The sequence below is a fragment of the Mercurialis annua genome, linkage group LG6 (genome assembly GCF_937616625.2).
Source record: "Mercurialis annua linkage group LG6, ddMerAnnu1.2, whole genome shotgun sequence".
Classification (NCBI taxonomy): Eukaryota; Viridiplantae; Streptophyta; class Magnoliopsida; order Malpighiales; family Euphorbiaceae; genus Mercurialis; species Mercurialis annua.
Window position 1 is genome coordinate 37,556,661 of NC_065575.1, and position 10,229 is coordinate 37,566,889.

General features: G+C 31.2%; 1 protein-coding gene across 1 annotated transcript; it reads right to left on the reverse strand.

The window, feature by feature from the left end:
- Positions 1 to 6,683: 6,683 nt before the first annotated feature.
- LOC126654136 (transcription factor MYB61-like) lies at positions 6,684 to 8,692 on the reverse strand. Its single transcript, XM_050348203.2, has 3 exons — positions 8,378 to 8,692; positions 8,139 to 8,268; positions 6,684 to 8,043 (listed from the first exon to the last, which is right to left on the reverse strand). The coding sequence occupies exons 1-3, from the start codon at positions 8,508 to 8,510 to the stop codon at positions 7,044 to 7,046; spliced, it is 1,263 nt and encodes a 420-aa protein (XP_050204160.1). The 5' UTR covers positions 8,511 to 8,692; the 3' UTR covers positions 6,684 to 7,043.
- Positions 8,693 to 10,229: the final 1,537 nt, after the last annotated feature.

The following is a 10,229-nucleotide window of genomic DNA, read 5'->3' on the forward strand; positions in this document are numbered from 1 at the left end:
ATTTTGTGAGGTACAAATGTTAATGAGTTGCAATTTGAGGTATCTGTGTATTTAGCCCATTAAACTTGTCAATCTAGAAGAATTTGGGTTAGAAATAGACCCTTCTATGGGACGGGTTCGGGCCGGATATGTCGGGCATTTCATACTAGCTAACCAAATCCGGCTTTTTTATTTTATATATGCGTGTTTAGATCGGGCGATTTCAGCCTTACTCGAAAAATTATATTAAATGACAGTTCGAGTTCATTCATTAATAACAGTTTTTTAATGTTTGGACTCGACCCGAACTTGAAACAAAAAATGATGTCCACCCGATTTAAGACAGACGGGCCAGACAGATGTCCAAATCCATCAACAAATTTAACTAGAGAAAATTACACCAAATCACTCAAAAACTCAAAAGTTTGTATAAATCACTCAACTTTTTTTTTTTTTTGCAAAAATCCCTCAATTTTAAAAGATTCTTTTCATCCCTACCTTTTAATAGTTGTGATTACTATTTTATCCCTATGGTGTATTTTACCTATTGTGTTTTCATTACACCTAATAATTTCTCCTCATTTTACATAAACCGGCCAATTCTAACCGAACCACCACCGGTCAGACCATTATTGGCCGGTCAATGGCCGGACCACCGCGGTCAACGCCGGTCAACGGCCGGACCACCGCGGTCAACGCCGGTCAACGGCCGGACCACCGCGGTCAACGGTCAGACCAATGCTGGTGAACGTCGGTCGGACCACCAATGGTTGGTGGTCTGACCATTTTTAATGGTTGGACCAATACTTGTTTAATAATTAAAAATTAAATAAAACATCATATTGGGATTAAGGGAATTTGAACCCTTGACCTCTTACAAGAATGACCAAGTGCTTTGCCATTAAGACAAAGGCTTATTGCTGTCAACATTTGCTCTATAATGTATATATATATTATATACATCTGATTATAAATTTATTAGAATGAAATTATTTTTATAGTATAAATTAAATATAAACTAAATATCAGTTTAAATTAAAGTTACTATTAAATAAATCTAATTTAATTTATTTAATAAATATTTACACAGTAAAAATATAAAATATACATATATTTATATTTTACACTCTTTATTAATACATGAGTAAGACTAGTAAGATATTTCACTTGTTAAAATTAAAAAATATAATGGTTTGTTGGTCAAACCCGAGGTGGTCGTGGTCGGATACGTGGTGGTGGGACCCGTCATGGTGGGCAAAAATTCAATATAAACCTAATAACGATTTAATGTCAACTCAATGACAACTTAATGTTAACTTTATTATTTATACTATTAAAAATAATTTATAAAATGACAAATAAAGTAATAGTAATTTAAAAGCAAACTATCTAAGATTTTATTGACATGAGTCGAAAGTAAATTTAAAATAAATGAACTGAATATAAACTTAATATGAACTCAATGTCAACTTAATATAAACTCAAAGTAAACTTAATGTGAACTTAATATAAATTTATGTCAACTTAATGTAAATCTAATGTTCACTAAATATCAACTCAAAGTAAATATTTTGATAAATAATTATAAATTTTAAATGAAATTATTTTTTTATTATAATAGTAAAATTATTTTTTTATAATTCATACTTTTAAAAATAAACTAATTGTAGAATGAAAGTATATTATTTAAGATTTTTCGCAATGATTTATGTAAATTTAATGTCAACTCAACGTCGAATCAATGTAAACTCAATGATGACTCAGTGTCAACCCAATATAAACCTAATGTCAACTCAACGTCGAATCAATGTAAACTCAATGATGACTCAATGTCAACTCAATATAAACTTAATATGAACTGAATATAAACTTAATATGAACTCAATGTCAACTCAATATAAACTCAAAGTAAACTTAATGTGAACTTAATATAAATTTATGTCAACTTAATGTAAATTTAATGTTCACTAAATATCAACTCAAAGTAAATATTTTAAATGAAATTATTTTTTATTATAATAGTAAAATTATTTTTTTTATAATTCATACTTTTAAAAATAAACTAATTGTATATTGAAAGTAAATTATTTAAGATTTTTTGCAATTATTTTTGTGAATTAATGTCAACTTAACGTCAAATCAATGTAAATTCAATGATGATTTAGTGTCAACCCAATATAAATCTAATGTCAACTCAACGTCAAATCAATGTGAACTCAATGATGACTCAATGTCAACTCAATATAAACCTAATATCAACTAAATGTAAACTTAATATAAATTAAACTTAATATCAACTCAATGTCAAGTGAATGTAAATCTAATATCAACTCAATATAAAATTGATGTAAACTACATGTCAATTCAAAGTAAATGTTTTAGTAAATTATTATAATTTTAAAAATTAACTTAATATCAACTCAACGTCGACTTAATATCAAATCAATGTCAACTCAATGTAAACGTAATATCAATTCAATGTAATCCTAATGTCAACTCAGTGTAAATATCATTTCAATGCAATGCAAACCTAATGTCAACTCAATATAAATTTAATGTCAATCTGAAAAAGTAAATTATTTTAATTTTGAAATGTAACTTAATATCAACTCAATGTAAACTCAATGTGAACCTAATGTCAACTCAATGTAAACTTGATGAAGGTTACATGTCAATTTGAAGCAATTTTTTTAGTAATTTATTATAATTTTAAAAACTAACTTAATATCAACTAAATTAACTTATATAACTTATTTGAGTTTATATCGAGTTGACATTAAGTTAATTGTGTTTCTAATACATTAATTTATAAATTTATTTTAAGTTAATATTTAATTTACACTAGTATTAATTTAATTAGAATAAATTAATTTAAATTTTAACAAGCGTAATATTTTATTAGTATTTTATAATAATATATTATTTATAATCAACCATTTTAATATGTTTATATTTAGTTTAAATGCTTTCTTATACATTATTAAAGAGTATATGTATATATATAAAAGAGTAAATAAAGACAACAAACATGTCTTACCTTGATGGTTAGACACATGGACAAAGAGTGAGAGGTCATGGGTTCTATTCCTACTAATAGCAAATTTGTATTTTATTTAATTCTTTTAAAATCTCACCACTATAGTTGATTGCCGTTGACCGTTGGTTGACCGCCGTTGACCGCGGTGGGCCGGCCGTTGACCGGCGTTGACCGCGGTGGTCCGGGCGTTGACCGCGGTGGTCCGACCGGTCGGACCGAAAATTGGTTGGTGGCGGTTGGTTAGTTTGTCTAACCAAATCCACATTTGCCACGTGTCATCATTTGATTGATTCAAACATATACCAATGAAATGTTGACAAATATCAAGGACAATATTGTCTCTTTTTTTTTTATTTTGGGTTATGAGGGATTTTTGTAAACTTTTTATTTTTTTTGAGAGATTTTTGCCAAAATCAAAATGGTGAGGGAAAAGTGAAACAGCATAGCATTTTTAGGGGATTTATGTAAAAAACCCATTTAACTACGAAGTACGTAGACACTGTGGATGGAGAAGAAGTTGCAATAAATATCAAATTAAATATATTAAGGATATATTTATATTATAACTTGTAATATATGAATTGAAATATATTTTTGTATCCCAAACTTCTATATATGTTACTCTTCTCGGTTCGTAAGTATAAATTATTATAATTTAATGAGACTTAATGATTATATGAGCTTGGTTTTTTTTATATTTATTAAATTTATTAAAGTTTATTTTTTATTTTTAAAAGTAAGAGTTCTAAGAAAATTAAAAAAACTATGGAAATTTAAGAAAAATTAATAAATTTAAAATTTAATAAAAGTAAAAACTTAAATTCATTAAGCCTTTAGATAGTTTATATAATATCAAAAATATGTTTAAGGATAATTAACATTTTTATTTAATTCGTTTAACTTGATTGATTAACATAAAAAAACAGAATGATTAAAATGTTCACGAACTTAAAAATCGAGGATGATGTCGATTTTCAAACAAGAAGGAAATAAGTGTGAACTATATAGAACAAAGGATCAATTCACCCCTCAATTTGGCACGAAATATCAAATAAGTCATTTAGGACGATTTTAGGTCAAACTAACCCGCAATTTAGCTACATCGGATCAATTCAACTTGCAACTCAGCAAAACTGGCTCAAATTTACCCTTCTGAGTTCTGACACAAAAAAGAGAGTGGATTACCTAATTAAAAAAATTAATGCTAATTAATTCTAATTTAAAACTAATTAAACATAATTAAAATTCTAATTACACTTAATTATTCTAATTAAATATCCAAAGTTAATCAACCGGAAACCGCCGACTCCGCCAACCATCGACCATCGTTCTCAGACGAAAACAGTGGGCATGTTCTCGTTTTAGAACAGCGGATATGTTCTCAGACGTGAACAGATCATCTGTTTTTGTCTGAGAACAACGGGTCTGTTCTCAGACGAGAAGAAAGACGAAGGGGCGGAGGGTGTTGCTGAAAATGGAGGATGGCGACGGTGGAGGAATTCGGTGAAGGGTGAAGGGAAGATAAAGAAGAAGAAAAAGAGAGAAAATGAAAGATATGGTGGAAGGGAAGTGGAAGAGGCGAAGAAGAAGGGAAAAAAATTTAGTCTCTAAATTTTTATTTAAAAAGTAAATTGATTTTTAAAATTTTTAAATATAAAGGGAAAAATTGAAATTTAAAAATTATAAGCATTAAACCAGAAAGTAAAAGAAATATTAAATACTATTTTGAATTATTTTTATCATCAAAACCGGAGAGTGTGTTACACTCTCTAGAAAAGGGTGCAATTTGTTCGATTTTGCCAAGTTGCGGGTCCGTTTGATCCAAAACCGGTCAAAATAACTTATTTGATATTTCATGCCAAGTTGAAGGGATTGATCCTTTGTTCGAACTATATAATATGCTATATCTAAGAGATGTCAGAGTAATTTGCTCAATATAAAATGCTTAAAACGTGTACGCATATATTATTATTAGGGGTATATATTTAATTCAAATCAAATGAATGAAATTGAATCAAACCGAACTAAATTGAACCGAACTAAACTGAACCGAATCAAATCAAACTGAATTTAATTTTAATTTTTCAAAATTAAATTGAATAAATTGGTTTGGTTAATTTTTAGTTCCTTTAATTTTTTAGTTTAATTTGTATCAAAAAATGAATAGAGTTGTTTTTGTTTTGCAAACCAAACCAAATCGAACTTAGAAATTAAAATATTTTATAATTTCAAGCGGTTATTGCACACCCTAATTATAAAATGCACACAATTTATCCTCAACAAAAAAGGAAATTCCCATTGATAAAAAGTTATGTTCAAAAAATTTAAAATTTCTTGTTTATTCATATAAACCATTGATCTTTTGGAGTAAAATTATTCCCCTTTCAGTTAGGAGTTTCCTTCCAGTTTCCTCACTTTAATTTCAAGCATAACTTGGAATAATCCTTTTCAAAGTGATTTTAACTCATGAAAGTGGTTACTGGTTCAGTTCTTAACTACCAACTAACAATAATATGCATCCAGTTGAGAAATTAATTATCAGAAACAAGACCTCTGCACACGTGGATGGCAATGATTTGGTTTAACTATATTTGCCAATTCTCAGTTTTACCACAGTAAAATTTGCCCTGATTTGGAAGTTTCTTATTGCTTTATAAAGTAGTAACTCTTAAGATAATGTTTAATCTCTTTAAGAAGCAAAACCATAGATATGGCCCGTATTAGATTGTGAGTCACCATCTCATCTGTACGGAATTGAAAGTGAATCAACTCTGAGTTCAATTGTGGGGTTTCACTTTCTTCCTTCATTTTCAAGTGCCCTCTCTATTTCACACTTTCCTCCCCGCACGTGCAAAACCATACTCTCCAATTCTACGGATAATATTCATCGATAGTCCCCCGACTTTACATCTCTCTCATCATAATCTCTAAACTTTGATTTATAATTATAATATGATGTTACTTCAACTTCATTTCCTTCGAAATTAATGATGTGGCGCGTTGTTATAGTGCAAGAGGTGAATGGTATTAATACCTTAATAATTTCCCGTGTTCGAAAAAATTTGATCCAAGTAGGAACTCAGCTGGCATCAATGGTGTATTTATAATTTTTTTCAGTTTGAACTCAAAATTCACTATAAATTCTATCTCTATTTTTCATAATTTTTCGATCCCAGTCCGATGTGGAGCCTACCCTAACCTAAAGGTAGTTCCGTCCTTGGCTGGCATGTTACATCATTAATTTAAGAGAAAAGAGTCATTTATGCCCATAAAGTTTGGCTTTAGGATCAAGTAAGCCCTCAACGTCCGAAAAGGTTCAAATATGCCCCTAACGTCTTAAAATGTTGACAACCGGGCCCTTAATTTTGACGCATAAATGATACGTTAGGGGTCTGGTTGTCCAAACCAGGGGCTTGGTTGTCAACATTTTAAGAAGTTGGGAGCATATTTGAACCTTTTTGGACGTTGAGGGCTTTATTGATCCTAAAGCAAAACCTTAGGGCCTTAAATGACCCTTTTCCCTTAATTTAACGAAAATAGAGTTGGAACAACGTGAGGAACAACATAGTAATAAAATAAATTAGGAACTATGCTGGTAAAGACACAAAAGTTTAGGGGCCGTTAATAAAAAATTACCCCTTTAAAGTATGTTTGAAACACAGAAACAAAAGGAAAAAGGGAATAAATTATAAATCCATGGATCAATTACAATTTGTTTGGATTGTTTACAGATAAAATTGCAACACTATGATGCATATGCAATGAGGTAAAAGAGGAGAAGAAATACACTGGCAGAACCCTTATATATTCTGCAATTCTGCCCCACACCCAAGAACTAAAATGAAAAATCAAATCAAATAAGCTAACAATTTTTTTTTGGGGTTCACAAATATTTTAAAAGCAGTGATGAGAAATGTTCTGGTTTTTGTATCAGACCTATGTACATGAGAAAATGAAATCTATAAACTATGGCACACACCTTTGAAATTAAAGGAATAGGTAGAGAATTGCATCTTAATTTCCTCCTCTAAATATGTCCATAAGTTGCTGTAAGTCTTTGAATTTCTTTCGGACAAATATCAGAATTATGGTACGGTCCTTCATTTTGCTGTTGCTGTTGATGTTGGCTATGAACCCACATACCACTCGAATTCTCAGTGAAAAAATGCGCTTCTGATTTAATCTCATTGTATAAAGATTGCTGGTTTTGATTCTGTAAAGCCGTAGCCATCAGCAACGGGTTCTGTACAAACTCAGGCCACTTAACTTCCTCCGGTGGGTTTCCGATCAGCTGGTTTTGCGTCTCTTTTTCGGTCGAACTGCAATCTCCTAATCCCCACGGAAACATAGTGTTCTCAAAGAACGGACTGTTGCTTTGAAGCTCAGCGTTGCCGCTGCTTCCGGTGCTGCTGTTACTGTTATTACTCGCCGCACCCGCCTCCCAGAACCGCGAGTTGCTGAGCTGGAAGGTGGATAATGAAGAAGGGTGATCATCGGAATGCTTGAAAGCCATTGATGAAGTAAGAAATGAGCTTGTTGTCGGCGGGAGAATGGTGGGTATTGAAGTGGAAGAAAATTCTGAGTTCATGTCGAATGTTTTGTTGGATAATTGAGTAAACCAAAGTGAAGGATTTGAATGAGTGGCGAGTCTTGCATAATTTAATCCCTGGAGAGGGTAATTTCCGACCAAATCCGACGGTTGACAGTTGCTTGTGAAATAATCTTTGTTACTTATGGATGACGTCATCGAATTGGTGTTCGTGTTAGAATGTTGAGATGGTTTTTTGTCTGGTAAAATTGGAGCTGACTTGGAGGAATTATTGGCTTCAAGGAGATTGAGTTCTTTATCTAGGGTTTTGTGGGTAGGTGAAGTTTTGTCTTCTCCATTGTTTTCAACTTCTGAAAGTGGTTTATGTGTAACAGGGTCAATGCCTCTCTGTCTGAGTTTCTTTTTCAAGCAAGAATTCCAAAGATTTTTTATTTCATTATCAGTCCTTCCTGGCAATTGTGCCGCAATTTGAGACCACCTGATAAAAAATTAAAAACTCATTAGTCTTGGTTTCATAAAAAAACATAAAACATACTGTAATTAAACCCTAATCTGTGTTCAAATTTCACTCACCTATTGCCAAGAACTGCATGAAGCTCAATTATGAGATTCTCTTCTTGCTGAGAAAATGTACCTCTCTTCAAATCAGGTCTTAAGTAATTAATCCATCTTAACCGACAGCTCTTCCCACATCTTTGCAAACCTGAAACCGTAACGAATCGAATCAAACCGTTTCTTTTAATTATCCAAGAATTGCAGATATATAGTAAAAACAAAAAGAAAAAACAGGGGAAATAACTCATAATACAGACCAGCTTGCTTAGGGACAGAGCTCCAACAACCATGGCCATACTTAGTAATATGCCTCAATAATTTCTCATCTTCTTCAGGAGACCAGAGCCCTTTTCTTAACTTCTGTTTGTAGCAACAAGAGTGCCTCCCCATTTGAAGCAAAAGATGGGATTTTTATAAGTTTTTCTTGTTTTTTTTATTACCAAAAACAGAAAAGTTTGCTGAATCCTAGGTCAAGTGTCAGAAATGAGCACAGGTGAGAGAGATGGAAAAAAATGTAAGGAAAATCAGAGGGAGAGAGAGTTGAAAAGGAGGCTGAGAAAATGAAGTAGAAGCTGAGAAAGGGAGTTGAATTAATATAAGAAGTAGCATTCATGAAAAAGAAAAGTCGCCCTCAATAATAATTTCTCTTTTTTTTATTTATTTTGTTTTGGAGTTTTTAAGTTATTATAATTTGAAATTTAGTTGGCATTGTGCAGAATTAATGTCCTTTGTTAGAATGGTGGGGGCATTTCACTCATAATTCATTTGAGATATAATTGTATGCATAATTATATGAGTTGATTCTAATTAATTACCTATATGCAAAAACACAGAAAAAATATCCTTCAGTAGATGAAAAAACAGGATTAAGTTTACACTTCTTGAGGTGATTTTGTTTTAGGAAACTTGAATTTTCCATTCAACAAATCCTAAAGATGAAGAAGATGAACATACATGAGTTTAACTAGAGTTGCCATTTTATAGTATGTAAACCCAAACTCAATAATCGAACCGAATTGATAAATTAAATTCCGGTTTGATAATGAATTTCGATTTTGTAATTCGGTTGATTTTTTAGAGTGAAAAACTTTTAGTTAAATTTTGGTACAAAACAATGGTAGAGCTATGCGCGGGTGGAGTTGTGCGTTCGCGCTAGTCGAAGGTTGTCGGAGATGGAAATTTCTTATAAGAAAAAGTTCCAGTTCTGATCTCCGTATTAGTTAGTTGGTGTGAAAAAATTTCTAAGTAAAGTTCTCTATTTTAAAGTTCGTTCCTTCCAATTAAATTTTATAACTATGTCACTTCATTAGTACAAACCTAATAAAGATATCACAAAACTGGCTAATTCAGTTGGATTCGAAGTTAAATTTTTATATTTCTTTTTATAAATTTGGTTCAGTTTAATTATTTACACCCTAATTATTGCATGTATGCGATTGCTAGAAATTATGGTGAAGAAGATAGAAAACTAATTATTACTAAAACATTAGAGCTATTTATGAAAGGAAAGTCTAAAAAATGATGAGAACTTGGAAAAAGAATTAAGATGATGAGGTGGAAGTAGACATAAAGAGTAAAAAGGTCAATTAATGAAAGTAATTGAAATCTTACTAATAGTGATGAAATCCCACTTAGGGTTGCAAATTACTATACTCCAACAAATTTTTCCATTTTGAAATAAAGAGATTAACTAATATTGCTGCCATTTTTGGCTTCATGTAGAACTCAAGAAAGAGATACTTTGTCTACACGGCTACCACCAAATTTGCTAGTAGCCATAGATACTTGGATAGGGGTGTCCACTCAGTTCACATTGAATCGAATCGAACTGAAATTTTTAAAAAATGTAAATTTAAATTGGAACAATTGGTTAGGTTGATTTTTTAGTTTGCTTCGGTTTACGTTAAAATTTATCCGAATTTTTCTTATGATTTATAATGAATCGAACTGAACTTTTAAATTTTTATTACAGTATTAAACTGAATTGAACTTAATATGTCGTTTCGATCAGATTTTTTGGTTTTGGTTATTTTTGAATACCCCTAGCCATGGATGCTATATATGTCACTAGTAGATTGATTATGACTACGTAGTTGTATTTTCTATTTT

Excerpts from the sequence above, each read along its gene's own strand:
- LOC126654136 (XM_050348203.2), bottom strand. The coding sequence starts at position 8,510 with ATGGGGAGGCACTCTTGTTGCTACAAACAGAAGTTAAGAAAAGGGCTC. Across the intron at positions 8,269-8,377 it reads CTCTGTCCCTAAGCAAGCTG|GTTTGCAAAGATGTGGGAAG; the intron begins GTCTGTATTATG and ends TTACGGTTTCAG. Across the intron at positions 8,044-8,138 it reads CATGCAGTTCTTGGCAATAG|GTGGTCTCAAATTGCGGCAC; the intron begins GTGAGTGAAATT and ends ATTTTTTATCAG.